Here is a 26,182-nt window from a genome sequence, read left to right as displayed (position 1 = left end):
GACATGAACTCGTGATAACATCACGAGAAGTAAACTGGCACCAAATGTGGCATCAGCATTCTAAGGCACCATGATGGGAAAACGAAGCAGAAAAGGTGGCAGGAAAAACGCCAATCCACTGATAAAGTGGCCAAGCAATACAAAGAGAGGTTTCAAGAAACCAAAACAATATGAGAGGTGCAAAGCAGCCTCCAGACTGGCAAGAACTCCTCAAGGTGTAAGATCTGCAGTACAACAGCAACATAAAATGTAAAGTCTAGGTTTGGCAGCAAGGCTGAATGTCATGAAGTACCCCAAGATATAACATGAGGGGTACAGCGGTAGGGCTAAGTGGCATGGGAGATGCATGGTATTCTGTTGAAGTACATTTATCAATTGGCAGATTCAGTATAGAAAATAAACTGTGATAAATATTTTCTTGAAATAAGTTTTTATTTCATTCCCTGCTTGAACTTGATCTAGCTGCTGGGTGAAATTTTTATTTTCTTGTGAAATGAGCAGTCCAAATGAAACTTATCACATTCAAAACATGCAAATGATTTCTCTAATGGTGTGGGTTGGATTTCTAGTAAGTTGTGAGGGTTGCATTATTTAGAAACCTTTTTTCATATTCTGTAGCTGAACACTGGCTGTTCCATTTCCTGATTTTCTGGATTTACCTGCAGTTCTCTCTGCCCAACTGATACTTTTATCACACTGAGAACATGTAAATGTTTTTTCTCCTCTATGCTTTCTATTCTGCCTGTATTTCTTCTTTCAGACTGAGGGCTTTTCTGGACAAATCACCTCAGAATAATCAACAAACAGGGTAGGGAAGCAGGCTAGGACTGTGTAGGGCTAGAATAAAAAGAAGAACTATAGAACTAGTGCCATGGAAGTAGAAAGATATATCTTTTGTCTTTTTAAACATTTTTGTTGCCAGATCAACCAACAAACAAACAGGGTAGGAGAACTTCGCTGGGCTCATTGTAGACAGGTTATAACAAAACAAAGAACCATATAATAGGTGGAGGGGTGAAGACATTTTTTTATAAATCTTTATTTTTTTTTAGGAAAAAATAAACACCTCAGAATAACCAAGAAACAAACTAAAGCAAACAATACAGATGCACCAAAACTCCCATACTCATACATAATAGGCATAACAGGTAGGTGGAACAATAGCACCAAGACCTCTGTGGGCATGACACATAGCACAAAAAAGCATGGCAGGGAGAGCAGTAACACTTAGGTCCCTGTTGTGGTAAAAGGGGCATGAAGGTAGGCATGAGATAGCAAGTCCTTTATGGTGGAATTAGGGGTATGGCAGGTAGGCATGAGGCAGCAAGTCCTCTTTGGTAAAAATAGGGGCATGGCAGGAAAAAGCATCCTCCCAAGACAATGTCAAATAAAAATGCACAGTATGTAACATGCTCAATCTTCAAGATGAGCATAACTGAATCCAGAGAGCAGCAATAGGCTGGATCATTGTGATATGTTGTCTCTGTCTGTGCTGTAGTCTCCTTAACAACACCTCACAGCTTCACACATGACTCACTGGAAAAGGCTGGCTTCTTACTTACTATATAGTAACAATTACTAAGTGACATCTGCTTCCAAATGATTTCTATTGACCATAGATTTTAATGGAGTGGAGGAGTATCCTGGTGTTTAGAGCAGTGGGCTACAAACCAGGAGACCAGCGTTCAAGTCCCATTGTCAATCCTAGTGACCTTGGGCAAGTCGCTATACCCTCCTTTGCCTCAGGTACAATCTTGGGCCAGGATTAATCATTCCTTGCAGAATGAGGAATACGGCGGTAAAGGGGGGCAGGGGGCAAAGAAGGGGGCAGTCGGGCGATAGCCTGCAGCTAGCCGCACCATGGTGGTGCAGTTTTACCTGCTGCGGTGCAGCCATGCTGCACACTATTGCGGGCATACCGCCACTGTAAAAGGTGGTGCTATTTCCCATGCTACTGCCGGCGATAATGTTTCTAAACATTATCACCGGCAGCAGTGCCGCCTGCCTATTTCCCTAATCCCCTTCCCAACTCCTCCCCGAATCCTCCCCTCCACCTAATTTGAATGCTACCGCCACAATAAGGCCATTATCGCGTGCATTAGAGCCTTATCGCGGGTTGGAAAATAACCCCATTAGATTGTAAGCCCTCTGGGAATAAGGAAAAACCCTCAATACCTGAATGTAATCCACTTTGAAGTACTGAAAATAGTGCAAAAAGCAGAATATAAGAATCTAAATAAAAAAATGAATAAATGGGGATAAAATGAATGTATAGGATTCAGGGGACACCTTCACTCATTTTGGGGACCCCCAAAAAAACAAATGGTGTCCCATTTGTTTTGGAATGCCCATTCATTTTAAACAAATACACATTCCTACTGTATGGTCTTGATTTTAAAAATGACTTACATGCATGAAACCCTGTGTAAGTGGTATTTTTCAAATCAAGGACTAATACACATATGAGTCCGTTTCAGATGAACTTATATGTACACTGAAAAAGAGCCGTTTCAGGGGACAGAGTTGGGGTGGGGTTTCAATTTATATGTATACTTTTCAATTTTTAAAAGTATGCACATAAGTTCATCCATACAAATTATGCCTTTCTTAAAGCAGGTTAATTTTGTGTGGGTGGATTTGTGCACATGCATGCACATTTTCCAAATGGATCTTATGCATGTAAGTTCGCTTTGAATATTGTGGGGCAAAGTCTGCTGGTAAAGGATACATGACAACTTCATCCTACTGTTGTGGGCTATAAATAAACACTTAACACTGGCAGGTAGAAGAGAAAGATCTTTATTGAAAGAAATGGGATATCCCAGGAGAGTGCAATTACCAGCAAAGGCAATTCAGGAGAAGTCAATGATAAAATAGATTAAATAGGTCACCACCTCCAATTTACACACCAATGAGTTAACTTGTTTGATTTTTTTAATAACATTTTTTAATTGGTTGAAATTATAATTTTGTCTCATTTATGTTAATAAGATTGAATTATTCTAAGTCATGTGATTTCTTGTAAATTGAGCCCAGAAGGCAGAAATAAAACTCATTGTTGACCCTTAACATACTTTTTGAGTTTTACATACTGTTTAGCATTTCAGCATACATTCTAGCATGTCAGCAGCCTTGCATATTTTTTTCAAATCTGATCACTGCAATTTCATAATGCTGTAATGGACTTTATTTCTTCCTTGTTATCAAACTAGTTTAACTTCACAGGAAAACCTTTTTCAAAGCACCCTTACAATCAGATTTGTGGATGACACAAAATTAAGCAGAGTGGGTAAATCTCACGTGGACTGTGATGAATTGCAAGAGGACATTATGAGACTAGAAGATTGAGCTTCCAAATGGCAGATGAAGTTTAATGTGGACAAGTGCAAAATAATGCATATAGGGAAAAATAACCCTTGCTGTAGTTACACAATGTTAGGTTCTACCTTAGGAGTTACCACCCAGGAAAGAGATCTAGGCGTCATAGTGGGTAATACATTGAATACATTGAAATCATCAGCCCAGTGTGCTGTGGCAATCAATAAAGAAAACAGAGCAAGTCTGAATGTAGACCGCGAATATAGCTTTGGATTAAGGAAAAGCTGTTGGTTATGACGTATTGAATATTGATGGATTCTTTGCTGGATGTCACGGATGAACAAATGTGAATGGAGCTACTCCCCTGAGGCAGGACCCCTGTTTTGGTGGTCCGAAACGCGATCATGTCGGGACTGAGTGTAGATGAGTATCATCGTTACAATTTCGTGACTATATTTGAATGTGTGATAACATTATTATTTATATTGTGACTGGGTTTATCAGCGCTGCTGGACAAAAGAACTGTTAAGCTTTTTCAAATTTTTGGAGTTTCCATAATTTTTTCCAAGTCTGGGACTTTATATAAAAGAAAATAGAAAATTGATAAAAAAAGATATAAACAAAGTAAAGGGACCCGATACCATAAGAAGAGTCTGGTCTATTCCATTGACTTCATGAGTAAGGGTCCTACAAAATTTGTATATTTTTCTCTGAAGCCGGACAGCTTGATAATGATTGTATGAATGATATACCAGTTTTAACCATACATTGTGGTTCAATGTATATAAGCCAGGCAGGTTACCCCAATGCCTTCTTGGAAACAAGTTTCAGTCTTCCTACTGCTTTTGTAACAGCCATTCCATGCAGGTTACCTCTTTGTTTGCCCAATGACATCACAGACCATGGAAGTAGCCATAGAATAACCTCTTTAACAATGATTATAATCCTAACAGAAATGGTATGATTACAATGTGCTTCCAAGAAGTCATTGGTTAATCTGGCAAAACTTTATAAGGCTTCCAAGAATTTAATAAGGTAGCCTGCATAGAATGACCATAGTTAAAAACCCAAACTTCAGTGAGCTTGGGGAGGCCAGAATGTTGTCTAGTTTTGAGAACTGTGTGTCTTCTTAGAAAACTTGGTAACAAAGCAACAAAGATGACCTTGGTGTTGGATTTAGTGATGGTTTGTAAAAATCATAAAAGAAAATGACAAGACCTGAAATGACCTACCAGTGGATGTTTGAAGAGGCCAGTACCTCAACAGATTCTGGGCATGCATCAGACTGATATATAGTCCTGGACAGTTCAGCGGAGGCCACGGTCCTCCGCTGAACTGTCCAGGACCAATGAGGATCACTTTACTCCTCATACAGACTATAACTATTATCTTCGCAACTCAGATCTTATCCACCTAGTCCCTTGGACCCGGTCGGATCCAACAACAACCAGCGCACCACCGCAGGGTAAGGGCCTACCCCTCCCCCCCGAGCCGGCACTCAAATGCCCGCAAGGCCCACCTGCTAGCTTGCATCTATTGTACTGTACCATCAGTGCTTAGCCCTGTATCTCGCACGGATTCTCATACTTGTAATGTATCCACCTGCATACTGAAAATTCTTCACCTGCATTCTGTATTATACTCTGTTTTATATTATATTATATTCTGTATGATATTCTGTATTATACTTGCACTCCACCTGCATTCTGTATTATACCTACACTCTGCACATGTATTGCATCCACCTGCATCTATTGTATTGTATCCACCTGCATATATTGTATTTTATCCGCCTGCATCCACCTGTTTTCTGCACATGTATTGTATCCACATGATAACTTAAATGACATTACAGCACCTCGCATGTATAACCTAAGTAAAGCCTTTCTAAACAGTCACGCTATTTACCTCAAAGGACAGATACACCGCCAGCAACCGGTCAGACAACTCCATTCACAACTACGGAGGACAGAGCACTCCTCCAGCCGAACCAACAAACTTACAAACACTCTCAACAATCTTCCCAACCTCTCTTCAATCAGACAGACACCTTCTTTCAACCATTCTTCGCAGACTAAACCTCCTCCAGAATTCCATGCATCATGCACATTTACAACATCCCAATCATCCACAACCAAAGGAGAATACCTTCAACTAATTCCACTAACGTCATACAAAAAAGAATTATCCCTATCATGACATCTCCATTGAACCAACTTCTAGGCCTCACGCTTCTATCAGTCACCCTCTTCAATGCGCAATCCTTAACTAAGAAGACACATATCCTCAATGATTACCTTTTGGATTCCAACCCAGACATCTGTGCCATCACAGAAACCTGGTTAAAAAACTCGGACATAGCCTTAACCAACCAACTACCCATCCAGACGTATGACATTTTCACCTTCCATAGACACAAAAAAAGAGGAGGTGGACTCCTCCTAGCCTCCAAGAAAGAACTCAGACTGACCGCACTCTCAATCAAGACAAAGTCCAAATTGGAAATGGGTCTAGTCAAGTCAAAATATCTACAAATACTCTTAGTCTACGCTCCCCCGGGAGTTCTAGAAACGGACCCGTCACCCCTCATAGAATCCATCGTGAAACATATTAACTCAGACCTTCCAACAATGATCATGGGGGATTTCAACCTCCATACAAACGCAACACCTCTTTCTGCAAACTGCGAAGCCCTCCTCACCACCCTCAGCGCTATGGGATTTACTCAGACCATCAACAGCCCCACACATAAAACTGGACACACTTTGGATCAAATATTCATCAACTCCAATTTCACATGCACTATAGAACCTTCTTGTACCCCGATCCCTTGGTCAGATCATTTCCTGATAGAATCTTCCTTCTCCACACACAAACAGACACACACCGCCCCACTCCTTTCCACCATTCAATTTAGGAAAGCATGTCCATCGGATACTCTCAGCGATCAGCTCTCCAAAGAACTTTCTAACTTAGACCTAGCTAACCCCGACTCAGCCCTATCCTCCTGGCAAAAGATTACAGAAGCGGTCGCAAACAAATGGTGCCTTTAGTCTCCAAATCAATCAACCCAACAAAAAAGGGAAATCAACCCTGGTTCAGCGCTGAACTTAAACAAATGAAACAGACCTTACGCCATAAGGAAAACAGATGGCGAAAAACCCCTAACACTTCTACCCTTTCTACATACAAGGGATTCTTACATCACTACAGGACCGCCATTCTACAGAAAAAAAAGGAATACTATGCAAACAAAATACACCATTTCCAATATGATGCCCAGGCCCTATTCGCCTACGTGACACAAATCACCAAATCTACCCCCCCCACCTATTCCAGACGAACAAGCTCTTTCCAAGGCTAATGAGCTCGCTACATTCTTCCAACAGAAGATCTTAAATACACTCGCCCTCCTGCCTTCAAATACTACACCTCCCAAGCCAGGTGAGAATCTCCAGTCTCTTACTAGACCCAAATTTGACAGTTTCGAGTCAATCTCCACTAAAGAGATTGAATCCCTTTTAAAAAGGCAGAAACCGTCAAGCCATCCGGCTGATAACATCCCATCGAGACTCCTGCTTCTCATCCCAAATGTGATCTCAGGACCTCTGACCGGCATCATAAACAGCCTTCTAACGCAAGGAAGCTACCCAGACAGTCTAAAAACCGCCTCACTCAAGCCCCTCCTCAAGAAACACAACTTAGATCCTAATGTACCAGCTAATTTCAGACCCATCTCTAACCTCCCATTTGTTGCCAAACTAACGGAGAAACTGGTAAACACCCAGCTTTCTGAATATCTTGAAGACCACAAGATCCTATTCCCATCGCAATATGGGTTCCGTAAATCACGCAACACGGAAACCCTTCTCATTTCACTTACTGACCATATTATCATGGGGTTGGACAAAGGACACTCCTTTCTGTTGGTCCTGTTAGACATCTCGGCGGCATTTGACACCGTCAACCATACCATCCTGCTGGATCGCCTAACAGACATCGGCATCTCCGGATCTGCCCACAACTGGTTCAAGTCCTTCCTCAGCAATAGGACTTTCAAAGTCAAAATCAACAATAAAGAGTCACCCCTAACTAAATCAACTCTTGGCGTACCTCAGGGTTCCTCCTTATCTCCTACCCTCTTTAATATTTACCTCCTCCCCCTCTGCCAATTGTTAACAGACCTCAACCTAATTCACTATTTGTACGCAGACGACGTGCAGATTCTAATACCGATAACAGAATCAATCTCAAAAGCGCTCACCCATTGGAACAACTGCCTTCTATCCATCACTAATCTACTCAACAGTTTAAACCTGGTTCTTAATGCCTCCAAGACAGAGCTGCTCCACATATCCTCAAACGAAATCAATATCTCCCCACCATCTCCACACATCTCTCACATTACTTGCAAGCAGGTTAGAGACCTTGGGGTAATACTAGACAATCGTCTAAACCTTAAGAAAATGGTCAACACAACCTCCAAAGACTGTTTCTTCAGATTACAGATTCTAAAACGACTTAAACCACTCTTATTCTTCCACGACTTCAGGACAATCCTCCAAGCACTACTGTTCGCCAAAATAGACTACTGCAGTGCCCTTTTCCTAGGCCTTCCCAAATCCACTACCAAACCACTGCAGATGTTACAAAATGCGGCTGCGAGATTGCTGACCAGTACCAGCCGCAGCGAACACATCTCTCCCATCCTCAGGAACCTACACTGGTTACCAGTTAATTTCAGAACTCTATACAAATCAATCACCGTAATTCATAAAACTATCCATCATCATCTTCAACTCGACCTGGAAATCCCATTCAAACTCCACTCCTCTAACAGACCAACTAGAGATACTCTCAAAGGCACCCTGAAATTTCCCCCTACTAAAGCTTCACGCCTCTCGATGACCAAAGACAGAGCTTTTTCGATAGCTGGCCCATCTATCTGGAATAGCATCCCTTCAAGTCTCAGAGTGGAGCCTTGCCTGTTAACTTTTAGAAAAAGACTTAAAACCTGGCTCTTTCACCAAGCCTTCACCGACCCACCAGACAATCACTAGTTGTCCTTCACGCTTACCCGTTATGATGATCATACTCACGAATGGACTCTGACTCTCCCAGGTTAAAGCACCATTAAGCTTTAACCCGTACGCCCTATGGCATCACTTCATATTTATTTCCTGCCTTATCTTCTTTCCAGCTTGTTGCAAGCTTCCAAGTTCTCTTCCCTGTTGATTGTAACTTTGACTCATTCCTACTTACTGTTTATCTTTCGTTTACTTGAATAGTTACCCCAGTTTTTTATTCTTGTTAATTGTAAACCGATCCGATATGGTTATTTACTATGAAGGTCGGTATATAAAACTGTTAAATAAATAAATATAGGGCTGTGGTAGGAAAGGGTTGAAAGTTTAGGGGTAGATTTTTAAAAAGAACGTGTGCGCACACATGGATGCGCGATTTTATAACATGCATATATGTATATATGTATATAATAATTTGTTTCCTGTATTTTCACTAACATTCTCAGAAGCACTAGTTTTCTTTTGTACATATAAAGAAAAAAATATAGCTTTTCATTATTTCACAAAAAGACATAGTGAGTGTTATTTTTCTTAGTCAGTTCAATAATACAGATCACAGGGCAAATACGAACCCACAACAGCAACAAAATCCCAAACTCAATCTATTAATTACTTTTCCTCTGTCTTATTCATAAGAAAATGTTTATTATCCCAAAAAGAAACTGTAATCTATAGAGACCTCTAAAAAAAAGTTGACACTGGAATATTTAAAGCCTGAGGGGCAGATTTAAAAAAGTTGCGCGAGCGCGTACTTTTGTTCGCGCAGCAGGCGCGAACAAAAGTACACCTGATTTTATGAGATACGCGTGTAGCCGCGCGTATCTTATAAAATCTGGGGTCGGCACGCGCAAGGCTGCGCAAAATCGGCAGCCTGCGCGCGCCAAGCCGCGCAGCCTTCCTCCGTTCCCTCCAAGGCCGCTCCGATTTCGGAGCGGCCTCGGAGGGAACTTTCCTTTGCCCTCCCCGCACCTTCCCCTCCCTTCCCCTACCTAACCCACCCCCCGGCCCTATCTAACCCCCCCCCTTACCTTTGTCGGCAAAGTTACGCCTGCTGGAAGCAGGCGTAACTTTGCGCGCGTCAGCCGGCAGCCCCGCTCTGTCCTCCGGTCCCGGGGGCTGGTCCGGAGGCCTCAACCACGCCCCCGGGCCGGCGCCACGCCCCCGGGCCGGCCCCCAAAACGCCACGGCCCGCCCGTGAAACGCAGCGTCAGTAGGCCCCGCCCCCGACACGCCCCTGACACGCCCCCTTACAAAAGCCCCGGGACTTACGTGTACCGGCGGCCTATGCAAAATAGGCGTGCCGGCGCGCGCGGGCCTTTGAAAATCCGCCCCAGAGTGTCTAGCCTGCCCTCTTTTCCTTGTAAAATTTTCTTCCTAGGTAAATAATAAACCCTAGATAGGGTGAATACTTTTTTTTTCAGGAATTAACAAAATCTCAGAAATATACTTCAGTGATGCTGGGTACTTATGATCCTGGCACTAGTCTCTGTGGATTCAAAAATTCACAAAATGGTGGGTAGATGTTAGATTGGATCTGGCCCAGAGGCAAAGGCTGTTTTCTCTCAGATTGACAAGGAAAAATAATAAAAATCCTCCCTTCTTCTAGATGACTAACTGCACCCCACAAGAAGAAGCTTCTATCTTCAGTCCCTTAGGTAAGTTTCTCACTGCTTGAACCCAAGACCCTGGGATACAAGTAATCAAGGTCTCACTCATGTAAATAATATTATAAATTGTTATTCTTCCTTGATTACCTGCAGTCAATGTACAATAATAGAAAAGACTGCCCTCTTCTGAAATCAGCCCAGCCAGCTCACACAGAGGCCTGACTAGCAGGGCAGAGAACTTCCCCTGACTCCCAGCATCAGACAATCTTTTATTTTATGTGCCCCAAAAAAGGATTTACACTCAGTTTTTTTATGTAGGGAGAGGATTATACATAGTAGGCACTGAAGGTGCAGTCAGTAGTGAAATATATGTTTGAAATATATTTAGAATAAGATATGTGATTGGGTTTAATTCATTGAGAATAGTAGCAGATGGGATTTGTTTGCATTGATCTAAGTTATCCCATTGATTTATTGTCTTATTGTTTAGACATTGTTTACCTAGGGAAAACTATGTGCAGGCACTAGACTTTTACTGAACAAACTGGGGCTCACCCTTGCTTTTTCCAATGAAAACAGTAACTAAACAAAAATTAATCCTGCCATAAATTATATTTTATGACATTAGACTAAATATGCAGAAACATATGGTATTACTTTCTGACACAATTATTTTTAGAAAACAAAGGGGGGAGTAAAAAAATGAACAATGAAAATGTTCACCATGAATCAATGGAAAGTTTCTGACACTGTGAAATACAATCATAAACAGCAGTGGCATTATTGCATCAGGGTTGCAAGAATGCATGGGAAAGACAACACTGTAATGGCTGTATTAGAGTGAAGGGACAAAGGATGTGAAGAATTTTGTTGTCATGTAAGAGGGACAGTTTTACCCCAAATGAGAGAGAAATGCAGACATGGAGGCCTCATCTGATCATAAACAACAGCTCTGCCACCACTGTGGACTTAGAAGCAAGCATGCAAGTAGTTACAGAAAGAAATCATGTGCCTTCAGTTCCCACTATTATAAGGAATTAATAGTTTCAGCTAAGCCCCTCTGTGGCAGGTGCGGGGAAAAGGAACTGCCTTATCTAAGGAATAGTAAAATGTATACAAGACCAGAAAGGCAGAAAGAAACTCTGTGGCTTAATTATAAGAGAAACTGCCTTGAAATAGTATAACTAAATAATAGAATACAGCTCTGAAATATTTTATTTCTACTCTGAAATATTTTAGAAGAAAAAGTTTGCTTTTAAGTGATACTATTTTCAGAAAAGAGGAAATTGCCTCTTTAGCTCTCTATAGCGCAGAATGAGGAACTATTTTCTCTGCCTTAGCAAAAAGTAATACTAAGAACGTGTATATGATTGTAGCTGCTGGACCCATGTCTCTCTCCCCTTCCCCCCATATTACCTGGTTGATGTGGTAGCTCTTCATAGCAAGAGAACAAAGAGAATAAGACTATGACTGCATCAAGCCAGATCAGGTCTAAGAACATGAAAAGGAGATCACAAAGATGTAGTGTTGGCATAGATCAAGCAACCGACCAAGTGACCACTTGAGACAACCTTTATGTCCAGTACGTGCTGCCCATCCCCCACCTAAACCACCCTTTCTAGAGACATTGCTGATTGTTCCAGGGGGGTTATGGGATAGCTGTTCATAGAAGTATCTCCTAAACATATTCTTTTTCTTGGGCCATTCTCTTACATGGCCTTGTATATATTTCATTGCTATCATTTTATTCTTGTGTGCTACCATATATATATTTAGTTATTGTCAAGGATAAAATATTATTAGATGTATTGCTATTGCATTACTGGTTATATTGCTTAGGATTTTGGGATATTTTCTCTGGGTTATATTATGTTTGGTTTATATAGGGATAACGTTTACATATATTTGACCAAACACTATTGGTCCTATATAGTCACAATGATGCTGTGTATCAGTACATTGTTGTGGCATATATTGTATGTTTATGATCACTGCCTTTTTCAGAATACTCATTTGCCAGTATCTCTCTGTGTACATGTCTTATTTCTGCCAGGTAATACAAGGCAATCCCTGCAACACATGGATTTTAGCCATATTTGAGATAGATATGGGAGGAGAGATGAGAGACTAGATGGAAAACCCAAGGGGGCAGTTGGTGCTAGGTTGCATTTAGGAATTTTACATGCTTTCTCATCCACCAAAAAAGAGGATAAATATCAACTGGGGAGACTTTATAGGAAATTTTAGTCCTTATCTGACATCATTTACTATGTTACTAAGTTACAATGAATAATAAACAGTTTATTTATTTATGTGTAAACAATGGCTTCCCAAATTTTGGTGACTGGATTTTTACAAAACTTGATAGTGACAAAGGGAAGGGGGCCTAGGTATTGGGTTAAGTATTGGGTCTTGAAAGAATCAAAGAGAAAGAGAGCAATGCCTGGAATAGTCTACCAGTGAAGGAGATGGAGGCCAGTACTGTTACTGAATTTGGACATACTCAAGGGCAGATATGGAGGGCAGTGGTAGAAACAGGTTTGAGAGGGCAAGTAAAAGACAGTGGCAGGGTTGATTTAAACATGGAAATTTATATGTTTACCTATGCAAAGAGAAATAGGAGAAATCTAGACTGGGCAGACTGAATAGACCATAAGAACATAAGAAAATGCCATACTGGGTCAGACCAAGGGTCGATCAAGCCCAGCATCCTGTTTCCAACAGTGGCCAATCCAGGCCATAAGAACCTGGCAAGTACCCAAAAATTAAGGGGCGGATTTTCAGAGCCCTGCTCGCCTAAATCCGCCCAAAACCGGGCGGATTTAGGCGAGCAGGGCCCTGCGCGCCGGTGAGCCTATTTTACATAGGCCTACCGGCGCACGCAGAGCCCCGGGACTCGCGTAAGTCCTGGGGTTCTCCGAGGGGGGGCGTGTCGGAGGCGGGCCCGGTCATCGCGGCGTTTCGGGGGCGTGTCGGCAGCGTTTTGGGGGCGGGTACGGGGCGTGGCTACGGCCCGGGGCGGTCCGGGGGCGTGGCCGGGCCCTCCGTACCCGCCCCCAGGTCACGGCCCGGCGCGCAGGAGGCCTGCTGGTGCGCAGGGATTTACTTCTCCCTCCGGGAGGCGTAAATCCCCGGAGAAAGGTAAGGGGGGGTGTAGACAGGGCCGGGCGGGTGGGTTAGATAGAGGAAGGGAGGGGAAGATGAGGGGAGGGCGTTAGAGGATTCCCTCCAAGGCCGCTCCGATTTCGGAGCGGCCTTGGAGGGAACGGGGGTAGGCAGCGCGGCTCGGCGCGCGCCGGCTATACAGAATTCATAGCCTTGCGCGCGCCGATCCAGGATTTTAGTGGATACGCGCAGCTCCGCACGTATCCACTAAAATCCAGCGTACTTTTGCTGGTGCCTGATGCACCAGCAAAAGTACGCCTATTCGCGTTTTTTGAAAATCTACCCCTAAGTCTATTCCATGTTACCATTGCTAATAGCAGTGGCTATTCTCTAAGTGAATTTAATAGCAGGTAATGGACTTCTCCTCCAAGAACTTATCCAATTCTGTTTTAAACACAGCTATAGTAACTGCACTAAACACATCCTCTGGCAACAAATTCCAGAGTTTAATTGTGCGTTGAGTAAAAAAGAACTTTCTCCGATTAGTTTTAAATGTGCCCCATGCTAACTTCATGGAGTGCTCCCTAGTCTTTCTACTATCCGAAAGAGTAAATAACCGATTCACATCTACCCATTCTAGACCTCTCATGATTTTAAACATCTCTATCATATCCCCCCTCAGTCATCTCTTCTCCAAGCTGAAAAGTCCTAACCTCTTTAGTCTTTCCTCAAAGGGAAGCTGTTCCATTCCCCTTATCATTTTGGTAGCCCTTCTCTGTACCTTCTCCATCGCAATTATATCTTTTTTGAGATGCGGCGACCAGAATTGTACACAGTATTCAAGGTGCGGTCTCACCATGGAGCGATACAGAGGCATTATGACATTTTCCGTTTTATTCACCATTCCCAACTGGTCTTTATCTGTAATCATTTACTATGTTACTAGGTAAATACAATATATGTTCAAAAAATAATGCCCAAGTTGGTATAGCACAAATTTAAATGCATGCAATGGATTTGTTCATGCTAGATGAATCCAAAATGTGTTCCAGCAGATTGTCTGTTTCAATAGTAATTTCTGCTTGTATTTGTTGGTAATTTTCTGCCTGAAACAAACACATATGTAAATAAATATTGCAACAAACAAAATAGCATCTGCTGTTTAACTACAATACATTCAGCTACACAATTATTCAACACAAGTTAAAACTGTCAAAAATTTGATTTACAAATATAGAATTACAATGTTAGATAGAAAAAATAAGGTTGAAACAAACTTAAAATTTTGGACAAGTTCCTGGAAGAAAAAGTCCATAAACCATTATTAAAGTGGACTTGGGGAAATACACTGCTTATCCATGGGATAAGCAGCATGGAATCTATTTACCTTTTGGGATCCTGCCAGGTACTTGTGACCTGGATTGGCCATTGTTGGAAACAGGTTACTTGGCTTGATGGACCTTTGGTCTGACCCAGTATGGCAAATCTTGTTTTTATATAAAACATCAACAATTCATATGTGTTACTGCCAAGTGTGTTAGAAGAAAAACACTATAAAAGACTTTAAAAAACTTTAAAAAGCAATGGCAAACTTTTCTGTAAGAAATGCATTGTCTTCAATATGCTGTCACAGAGCATGCGTGGTCTACGGTTGGCTGGAGGATAGATTACAGTCGGGACTCCTGTCTTCTCTTGCATCACTTTTATTCTATATAAAATGGTACAGCAGCTTACCTCAGAAATACTTCTTACCAAACACATCAACCAAGTAATATTGAAATGAAGCTGCCGTCTCCTCATCTTCCCCAGGGCCTCTCTTGCTCTCCTTTGAGCCTATGCTTTATTCTTACTTAGAGGAGACACCCTGCATCCAGAATGCCCTGTGTTAAGGTAGACCACCCCAGTCTGCTTGGACCAGTCTACTAAGGTGTTCTGAGGGTTTTCACAGTGTACTCTGCCACATGTGCGAATAAAGTCTGTCATTGATTTGTGAGAGTTAAGAGGATTATATATGACTGTAGATGGAAATGTGAGAAAAGGATTGATTAGAAAAGTGGAATTGATCTGGAAAAATGATACATCAAATGATCTAACTAATGTTAACAGACAGAAACTAAGGATAGTCTAAAAAGCAAAAATGGAAAAAGCATTACCTCATCCAACAAAACTTAAAGGAGAATTTCAGATAGGATAGTCTGGTGCTCCCCTGGCCTGGTGTCCCTGGCTGCAACCCATCTCACCTGACCCTTGCAACAATCCTGCCTAAGTGCTTCTATATTGTATTTTGCAACTCTTCTAGCCTCTAAACCCTCACTATGGCACCTTTGCTCCTCAGTTCTTGTTCTGTATCTTCCTTATGCTTACAAATGTCTCCCGTCTGTCTTCTCTTGCTGGTCTGGTGCCTCTCTATATTTCTCTTGTGGTTGCTCTCTATCTCATTTCTAATCTGTCCCCTTGTTATAACAGTGCTTCTCGCCATCTCTCTCTCCATGCTCCTCTCTGCCCCTTTCTCCATGTCCCTCCACGAAAGAATTGGCATTAAACCCTGAAGCAAAAGGTTTTATGAAAAGAGTGGCAATTCTGGAGGACTGATAGCAAGAGTCATCTTCTAAACCAGATAGCACGGGGGTCGCCTGACTCTGTAGGGGAAGGGATGGGACTATAAGAGCTATCTAGATAAGAAGAAACCTGTATAAATGAGTTGAGACTCCATTTCCCCTCCTGCCTATTGTCTGGTCATACCAACACATTCCCTTTGTACAGAACCATGTAACTGTGTACATAATTATTTTACTAGCCTAGTTTCCCCAGTAAAGAATCCTTGCATACTACCACAGAAGATTTATGAGTCATTTCTGTTTCTTAGTAAGTGTGCTTTGGAAGAGTTTTATTCTGACTTATACCTGATAAACATCAGATGTAAATATGCACAGGTAACAGCCGAATGCAAGCTGCATTCGCAAGATATAAAATCAGAATTTATGCGCATGAATGTTGTCCCTGCCCTAGAACACACCTGATCCACCCCAAATCTGCCCCTTTTTTACATGAGCAAAGTTATTTGCTCACCGGTACTTCCACACACATGTGCAAGGTTTATAAAATAGCAGTAGCGCAAATAAGTGTTACTTGTGAATGCATCTGCCATTTTATGTGCGCGCATCACTTTTAAAATTCATATTTAAGATACCTGATTATACATTATGAAGTCCATACTGAGCTGCAGGGAGTCTGGCTTAGTCAGCAGATTAAACTTAACCAGCTAACACATTGGAAGTTCAGTGGCATGGGTACACCCCTGAATATACCCGGTTAACTCAAAGTTAGTCGGATAATACAGAATATCAACATTATTTGGCTAAATTTGATCCACCCAGGACCTTCTCCCCAGTTTACCTGCAATCGTGTCTTCAATGGACAGTAGTGATCCCCAGACGCTCCTGTCTCGCCAGTGCTCTATTCAAACTGGTGCTAATGGGCAATGAGGCTGGCACCATTTTGTTGTACCTCCTTACAGCAATATTTCTGTACAACAAAATGGCACTGTACAGAGGGCCCACCAGTATCATTTTGAATATTAGATTGGAAGGGCAGGAACGTCTGGGGATTGCCCTTGCCCTGTGAAGATGCTTACGATTGCAGGTAAGTTGAGGGGTCTGGGTAGCTAGGGAGGGCAGGGGAAAGGCCTGAAAGGATTTTATTTTTTTAGAATCAAGAGATGGGGGTGGGGGGGTGCCCTGGGACTGGTTGCTTCTGCCCTTTTTCTAATAACACAAAATGAAACCAATTTTAAAAAGGAAATGGAATGATCCTCCCCCACCCCACCCCCACAGTTCTGAAAGATTGCGTATGCAAAGCTTTTCTTTTTGTGCAACTTTTTATAAGCCAAGTTCAGATTTGCGAACTATGAACCTGTATAATTGAATTATGTTTTGCCATGTGCGCAGGATGCATGACGTGTGCACACAAACACACACACACTCACTTGCGCACAGCTTAGAAGGAGCAGTGTCCACCACCGACACAACAAAATAATAATATTTATATAATGCGTGCACACTTGTGTGGACAATAGAAAATTCCAGAGCATGTGTGCTTGTGCCCACATACATGCATATATGGGTGTGCACATGCTCATTTTAAAGTTACCGTACCTTGGTTTAGTCCCCCATTCATAAAGAGATAATTAGGAGTGGGCGCAGTGCTTCGCAGTGGAAACTAGGATGCACCCCTGATTTTCCCAATGAAAATAGTATCCAAACAAATATTTGATGCTGCCATAACATATTTATATTAATGCCCACTTACACACCCCTACTACAGTGCATACTTTATTACTTTTAGCTGGATTCAAAAGAGGCATTTCCAGATGGTAAGTTTAGGTCAAGGGAGGAAACCAGCAGGAGTAGTTGGCATTTTTAAAAGTATAGGAGCAATAATCAAAACTGCCCTCCATGGTGCAAACTCCACTGGTATTTTAATTCATGGGGTTTGCACCAGTAATCAAAGCAAACACCCACACAGACTTTTCTTTGATTATTGCTGCCTAGAAAAAAATCACACACACACACACACACACACACCGAGATTGCATCTGCCTTCTCTGTGCACAAACCTGCGTTCACAATTCCCCAGATTGCCTCTTTGCTCCATGGATAAAAGTACGCATGTTGCCGAACTCATGCATGCTTTTACCCTGATAACAGGTTGGGTATGGAAATATTCAAATCCCCTGCTTCTATGGCTAATGCTCATTTTCATCTGCAGAAAGGGATTTGAATATTGCAATCTCTGCAGGCCTGTTGACTAAATGTTTTCTCCCATGCTGTATCTATTGGAAGATTGCTTAGTAAATAGTGCCCTATGGAGTAGATTTTCAAAGTAGCACATGGGCGTACATGTGCATGCACTACCCGGCACGCACACATGTATGCCAAATTTTATAACTTGTGGGTGCAGGTGTGCTCAAGTTATAAAATCAGGGGTCTGCGTGCGCAAGGGGATGCACAATTGTACGCCTTGCGAGCGTAGAGCCGCGCTGCCTTCCCCCGGTACCTTCCCCCTAACCTAACCTTCCCACCCCTTCCCCTAACCTTTCCCCCACCTAGCCCTACTCTAACCCCCCCAAAATTGTTATCTAACCTTTTGCGCCTGCCTGGAAGCAGCCTGCCGGCATGCGATCCTCCGATACAGCAGCAAATGGCCGCTGAGTTGGAGGCCTCTGGTCCCGCCCCCGGACCGCCCGGCCCCGACCACGCCCCACCCCGGGACCGCCTCTTTTTGCAAGCCCTGGGACTTACACGCGTCCCGGGGCTTTACATGCATTACCAGGCCTTTTTTTAATTGGCCCGGCGCACGTAACATCCCCCCCCACACACACACACACACACTTAAATCCTCTGGATTTATGCGTGTAGTGCTTTTAAAATCTGGCCCTATATGCGCTATTTTAGTCTTTCCTTGGCCGCTCACACAAAAAGCAGGCACAGTATAGGGGGTGTTCTTAGCACATATTGTTCATGCTAGCTAATTTTCAAAGAGAAGCTACCCAGAGAGTTTCCTTTTAAAATTCAGCTGCAAGTATGCACAGTAATAGTACCTGTGCACTTTGCTGTTATACGAGCTCTTTGAAAATTGCCCCCTATATTTTCTGAAACTAGGCAGAATGATACAAACATGAATACATGTCAACTTTCATACATAAACCCTGCCTGCATTGTCTCAGCTTCAAGAAGGGCTATGAGAAAGTTTAGTCACCCATTTTAAAAAATAGCATTCTTCCTGCTTTCAAATAATAGAGTGAACTGCATGGTAACTGACTATGTTCCCACATTTTGAGCAGACGGCATGTTTGAAGGAAGGATTGATCATAAGCAATTATCCTATTGCTTCTAATTAAACCTCCTTGTAGCCCCATCATGAAAAGAAGTGGCAAAACAAAATATTCAGGACCTTGTTTTTTGGAAGTCATTGGGGAAATTCTATTTGTGTCGCCTTCTGCTGATTAGCAAAGTTTACAAGAACTTTTTGCCTTGATTTTATTTCTACAGGATTCATAGACACACACTGCCCACCCTGGCATCTTCGTCTCCCTCTGACTCTGTCTTTTAGTCTGCTTGTCTCTCTTCTTCCATGATTATTTTTTCTTTCTTCCACCTTTCACCCTTCCTAGACTCCTCTCCTTATACTTTACTTTTTTGCCCTTCTGATCTTTTCCTATCACCTTGTTCTCTGACCTTTCCCTCCAAGGACTGTGCTTCCTCCAGTGACCTCCCCAGCTTCCCTCCTACAACTTTTCCATGCACCTCTCTCTCCACCCCCAGAACCCAACCTGCTCGCCATCATACTTCAACTCTTATCTAAAAATTCCCTCCTGAGCCCTCTCCTCTGCTTTCTTTTACTGTCCCTGCTGTCTCCCTCCTTTTCATTTATTTTTCATCTTTTTTTTCTTCTTCCTGCCTCCCAACCTTTTTCCTCAACGTTCTCCCTTCCATTATCCCCCACAGAGGATTGGCCCATTGTGCCTGTACCAGTCCTGCTTCCTGTTGCCCGGCAGCCTCAATTCATTGGATTTGGGTTTTCTACTGTTTTATAATTTTGTCATAATTCCTCAGTAGGATCACAGTTTTGCCAGTGCTAGCACTCCACTAGAGAGATGGTATAAGAGAGAATCCCACAGCTATAGGTGTGGGAAAGGAACAGGACCAATAGGGCATATTTACATATATTTGCTACCAGTAAGGAAGGTGTCAATGATTTGGTTCAAACTGATGGGCAATTGAAAAAAAAAAAAACCAAATTGAGTTATTCAGTACTGCCATTTTAAACTTGACTTTCACTGATATTCTGAAGAGGAATCCCTGGAGCACCTTGTTAAAATTATCTTCTGATGGGGTGGCCTAGAGTGCAAGTGCTGCACAGTGTCATGTGGGGCTCTGAGCCTGATTCCCAGGCCTGGACTCTGCTCCCTGGGGACGCTATGGAGGCAGAATTTACAGTGCCTGGAGGAAGGAGTCTTAGCCATCACTCAACTGCATCACCCACATTAGCCAAGCTTTCGAGGGAGCCTCAGTTAGTGGCCTGTCACTGGGCTAAGTTGGGATATAAATAGAGAGGAAATATCCCTGGGGAGTTGTAAATGAAGATTCATAGTATTGAAGCCCCATAAGAGCCGGTAGCATTTAAACTGGAAACCCAAAAGGAACAAGAGGAAACTGTTGGGTTAAAAAAAAAAAATTACTCCTGGGGGTGTTCTGTGCTACTGCACAGTGCAGAATTTGTGCAGAATGATCCTCCTGCACAGAATTTGCTTTTTTTTTGCATAGAATTTGGAGAAATCCAGCAGACTGTGAGTGAAGCACATCCGACTTGTGACCAAGGAGCAACAAGGTCCAGTGGGCTGCAAGCAGAGCCCATTTTGCTTGCGGCAGATAAGCAGGGCGGCTGGCGGGGGATGAGCAGAGCCCATCCCATTTGCAGCTGAAGAAGACAAAAGAAGCGGGAAAGCCTGTGAGGAAGAGAGGAAGTGTGGCACTGTGGTGTGAGAGTGAGTGTGTGTGTGCCAGAGAGAGCGAGCCTGTGTGCTGGAGTGTGTATGTGAGTGGGAGATTAGAAGCCTGAATGTGTGAGAAAAGGATTGGGTGAGTCTATATGTATGTGTGAGGAAGGGTGCATGTTTGTGTGTGAGGGGGGGGGGGGGAGTCTATGTGCAGGGAGAGTTGTGTGTATTAGAGAGAGAAGTAGCCTCTGTGATGGTTGGTGTGTATGGGAAAGAGAGAACTGGAACCTGTGTGAAGGTGTGTATGTGTGTGAGAGAGAGAAAAGAGGAAGCCTGTGAGAGGGTGTTCATGTGTGTGTATGTGCAAGAGAGAGGGGGGGAGCCTGTGTGAGTGTGTGTGCACATGCAGGAGAGAGAGGGAGCCTGGGGGTGGCGAGTATATGTGTGTGCGAGAGAAAGAAGAAGCCTCAGTGAGGAGATGTATGTGTGCAAGAGAGAGAGTGTGTGTGTTTGCAAGAAGGACGGAGGGAGCCTGTGTGAGGGGCTGCATGAGAAAGGGGTCATACTCTGGGATTGGAGGGCTGGGGAATAAAGATAGAATAGAAGGGGTTGAGCCTGCAGGGAAACAGGAGAGACAGTGGAGAAGGGAGCAGTTGGGACTTGTGAGGGCAGAGTGAAAGGGGTTTGGCTGGGGAGTGGGGTCAGAGGTAGAAGGGACACTCTTACAGTGTACTTTTAGGGGAATTCTGCTCAAAATACTTAAACTCTGCCTCTTTGAGTAATAACTTTTCTGCATTATATTTTAAATTAATTACTCAAAGACTGTGATTTATACTGTGTTATTTTGACCAATATAAAGTATGCAGAATTTTGTAGAATTCTAAATTTTTGTGCACAGAATTCTCCCATGAGTAATGTAACAATCACGGAAAGGGTGGTGGATGCCTGGAATGCCCTTCCGGAGGAAGTGGTGAAGTCTAAAACTGTGAACGACTTCAAAGGGGCGTGGGATAAACACCGTGGATCCAACAAGTCTAGAGGGCATGAATAAAGTGGAGGCAGCAAAACACTGCACGGAGCGGCAGTAGCCACAGAGGCATTCACAGAGCGGGATGCCAGTGGCCAGTAGTTAGTGTTCCACCTTCACGGAGCGGAAGGATGGAGGGCTGCTATCTCCAAAAAAAATAAATAAATAAAAAAACAAACAAAAAAATAAAAACAGGTGTGGGTAAGAGTATGGGGCAAGGGGGTGGCCTGCTTGTTACAGCGGTCGCTACCCCTAATTGAGCTGGATGTCACTTGGATGCAGATACGGCGCTGCTCTCTAAATTTGTGGTGGGGTGGAGGGGAATTAGGGCTGGAGGGTACTGGAAGCCAATAGTAACAGGTGGGAGAGAGAAAAAGGGAAAAAAATGGATAAAGTGCGTAGCTTGCTGGGCAGACTGGATGGGCCGTTTGGTCTTCTTCTGCCGTCATTTCTATGTTTTCTATGTTTTCTATTAGGGATGTGAATCGTTTTAGGACGATTAAAATTATCGTCCGATAATTTTAATATCGTCTTAAACCGTTATGGAACACAATACAATAGAGATTCTAACAATTTATCGTTATAAATCGTTAGAATCGTGAGCCGGCACACTAAAACCCCTTAAAACCCACCCCCGACCCTTTAAATTAAATCCCCCACCCTCCCGAACCCCCCCCAAATGAGTTAAATAACCTGCGGGTCCAGCAGCGGTCCGGAACGGCAGCGGTCCGGAACGGGCTCCTGCTCCTCAATCTTGTTGTCTTCAGCTGGCGCCATTTTCCAAAATGGCGGCGAAAAATGGCGGCGGCCATAGACGAACACGATTGGACGGCAGGAGGTCCTTCCGGACCCCCGCTGGACTTTTGGCAAGTCTCGTGGGGGTCAGGAGATCGACTGCAGGAGGTCGTTCAGCGAGGCGCCGGAACCCTCGCTGCCGTTCCGGACCGCCGCTGGACCCGCAGGTTATTTAAGTTATTTGGGGGGGGGTTCGGGAGGGTGGGGGATTTAATTTAAAGGGTCGGGGGTGGGTTTTAGGGGGTTTTAATGTGCCGGCGCCATTTTCCGTACGAAAACGATTCGCGGCGGGAAATCGCTCCCTGACCCCCGCTGGACCTCCAGGAGATCGACTGCAGGAGGTCGTTCAGCGAGGGTTCCGGCGCCCGTTCCGGACCGCTGCCGTTCCGGACCACCGCTGGACCCGCAGGTTATTTAAGTCATTTGGGGGGGGTTCGGGAGGGTGGGGGATTTAATTTAAAGGGTCGGGGGTGGGTTTTAGGGGGTTTTAATGTGCCGGTTTTGCGATTTTTAGATTTTTAGATTTTTCACGATTTTTCACGATTTTTCACGATATTTTACCCCCCCAAACGGCAACAATACGATTCCCTCCCCCTCCCAGCCGAAATCGATCGTTAAGACGATCGAGGACACGATTCACATCCCTATTTTCTATGTATAATAATATGTGGAGCAGGAGGAAGGGAATTATTATTATAATTACTCATTTATTTTTTAGCAGGAATTTTTTTTTTTTTGGCAATATCGTTACTTCATCATGTCCCTAATGGAATTGGGTGGCAGGGTGTTACCCTCCATAGTGTACAAACGGCCAACATAATATTCCAAACAACCGAGAAAGGGCCATCCTGAGCTCATAGCTCAGGTGCTGCTGAAAGCGATACTGTGACTTAATTTGGTCTTAAGAGAAACCAGAGGGAAGGGAATTTCTAGTCAAAAGTGGTTGGGGGCTGAAAGAGGGATAGACTTGGGAGTAAGTTACGGAAATGCTTGCTCACAGAAAAGGTGGTGGGTAGATGAAACAGTCTTCCAAGGGAAGTGGTGAAGGCAAAAACAATTTGGAAATTCATGTATGGGGTTGAGCACAGAGAATCCATAACTGTAGGGAAGTGAGGGTAAAGCTGCAGATTAACTAGGCTCTCAAGTACTGCAACAAGATTAGAAAAATGGACAGAAGAGCGGCGCCTTGCAGGTTTTATCGATTGTCATATTCAATGTCTTATCGCTGGTGGAGTTACTCAGGGTGGGAACAATAGAAAGCTCAGTTTGTGTTCTTTCTTAGCTGAGTAATTACTGATGTGCTCAACTCAAAACATGTTCTAAAGATAAATAAAAGATATTACAGCTCCAGAAGGAGTTCCTTTAAAAATTAAAGGGACATGTAGATTAGCAGTAAAGCTTATTAAAGAACAGAAACATATTTTTATAATAAAGAGTATTTTCAGAAAACTGTCAAAGCTGTACGCTTTTAATATCTCTTGAAATATTTTATTTGCACCTCTTTAATTTAAAAAAACCAGAAAGGAAAAGCACGGCCAAGGAAATAAATTCCATAGACCATGTACTAAAACTTAAGGATTTCATATAAATGCTCATCAGGCTTATTTTTTGTTTGAGAAATAGTACAAAAAAATTGATGAATATATGAATCAGTTTGAATGGTGTATGGTTGACATAAGTTAGTGTTAGGTAACCTTCAGTCCTCAAGGGCTCCAAACCGATCTGGTTTTCAAGATATCCGACATGAATGTTCATCAGATGTATTTACAGACATTTGGTCTATGAAACAGGTTCATTTGCAAATTTGTTTAGCCTAAACAAAACAGAACGGTTTGTCTCTCTTGAAGGACCAAGCTGCCTTACCCTGATATAAGCCTTGACTGAGTTTCTCACATTTTCCCTCTGCAGTAACCTTTGTTTTAAAAACAGATGAGATATGACCTACAAGCTACAGAAGAGTCATGCATGAGCAGTCAAACAGTCTCAATTTTATATAGACTAATCCCTAGACCATTTGTACTAGATGAGGTCAAAACACTTAGTTCAATGGTTTGGAAAACAAAACTCTCTTTTAACACAATGAAACATCTTCTTAATATGATAGCAGGGAGAAGGTTGAAATCCATGAACTTTTTCTGATCGGTTTTCAGTCTAACCACCAATTATGTTACTATGTTACATGTGTCAGTAGCAACATTTTCTTTGGTAATGAGTACCATCTGACTTCCAAGCTTGCTGCTCTTTCTTAATCATCTGACTTTCGAGTTTCTGGATATACTTGGTTCTCAAGCAGGGATGTGCAGGAGCGCTATAATTGGAATGTAAGCAACTTCTGCTCTCTTGTTTCCAATGCAAATACCAGCAATACCAACTTTTATGTTAAAGGAGCTTCCTTTAATTCTATCATTTGAGCAACTATAAAAGCATCTGAAGAAAACAAATAGAAAGTTTTTATATGGATTACTGTTGCATTTTATATTCTAATGTAAAACACACCAAGAATTATCCTACTTCACAAAGTCCATTGCAAAGAAAAATACAAAAGCCACATAGCAAACAGTGCATTCAATAGCAAAGAAAATAAAAATATGGGATGAAAGTGTATCATTGTACAATCAGTGAGGTTCTCATTTAACTTTCTTTGCAATGCATTTGACACCATGTTCAAATCAATTTTATGTACATCCCATGCTGGATGTGAAAGCAGCTCATTTTCTAGTTAAAAACTGGTTTCCAAAGTCATTGTGTAAGTCAGTTAAATGTGGACTATTGCATAACTACAAGCCTGGCAATCCGGGTTCATATCATTCATTCACCTTCAGCAAGTCACTTAATCCCTCATCCCTCCATGCTCAAATTTAAATGTAAACTTTTAGGTCAGAAGTGCTTTGCATTCTGTTCTATGGTTTACACTGATGGTGCAGCATAAAAAATGAATACTAAAGATGGAATAATTACAACAAATTAAACTTTCTATCTCTAAACTATTAGAAGCTTCCAAAGTATTTACAGAAGCATAGGAAATAATACTTTTTTGGAGGTTTGTTTTTTTTTCTAACTTATTTGTTTTAAAAGGACCAATGTGAGATATCTAGGTACACAGAGATAAACATCACAAAGGTAACATATACATAACAAATCAAAATATACTGCACCTTTCTAACAAGAATTATTGCAATTTGGAACGCACCGTTGGGGGAATGGGTGGCAGGTCCACTAGTCTGTATGCATTTGCTTCCGAGTCATTCCAAGCATTCATTGATTCCAGGATCTTTGTACAGTTGATGTCCCGAGGAGGGCAAGAGATGCCTCTTTGAATGGACTGATCATTCATGCTTAATAATAATAAAAAAAAAAAATCAATGAAACTAGTAAGAAACACAAGAGTATGCCAGGAAAAAAAGAGGAACAGGAGCAATCAGTTCAGTTTTCTTGCTAAATTCTGATTGTTGTGGAACTGTGTGAGCTTCAGTTCAGGGCTTTTCAGCTAAGCTGGGGATGTCAGCGTGCATCCACAGCTCAGGCAGAAAGCAGTAGTACCAGCTGCCCTTTAAATACAAGAGCCTGAGAGAGTCTGCACGTGCCCAGTCAGTGCATTGCTCTTTCAGCATTTAGGTTACTAATATTTTTGCAGTTCTAATGTCCACTACAAAGTAATGCAATCATCTTAATCACGCTAGATTTTAAATTGCATTAGAATGTAATATGCTAATATGCAGAAAGAGGGGACAAGCATGTAATAATAATG

The 26,182-nt window shown here is 42.5% G+C and overlaps 1 protein-coding gene across 1 annotated transcript in view; it reads right to left on the bottom strand.

The window, feature by feature from the left end:
- Window positions 1-25,768, bottom strand: part of OPN4 (opsin 4) — a 172,865-nt gene extending 147,097 nt beyond the window's left edge. Inside the window, exon 1 of the mRNA XM_029610695.1 lies at window positions 25,625-25,768. Within this exon, the coding sequence (XP_029466555.1) occupies window positions 25,625-25,768 (144 nt within the window). The remainder of the gene's footprint in view (window positions 1-25,624) is intronic.
- Between the last annotated feature and the right edge of the window lie 414 nt (window positions 25,769-26,182).

Source organism: Rhinatrema bivittatum, chromosome 7 (genome assembly GCF_901001135.1).
Source record: "Rhinatrema bivittatum chromosome 7, aRhiBiv1.1, whole genome shotgun sequence".
NCBI classification, from domain to species: Eukaryota; Metazoa; Chordata; class Amphibia; order Gymnophiona; family Rhinatrematidae; genus Rhinatrema; species Rhinatrema bivittatum.
This window is presented reverse-complemented; position numbering and strand designations above follow the sequence as displayed.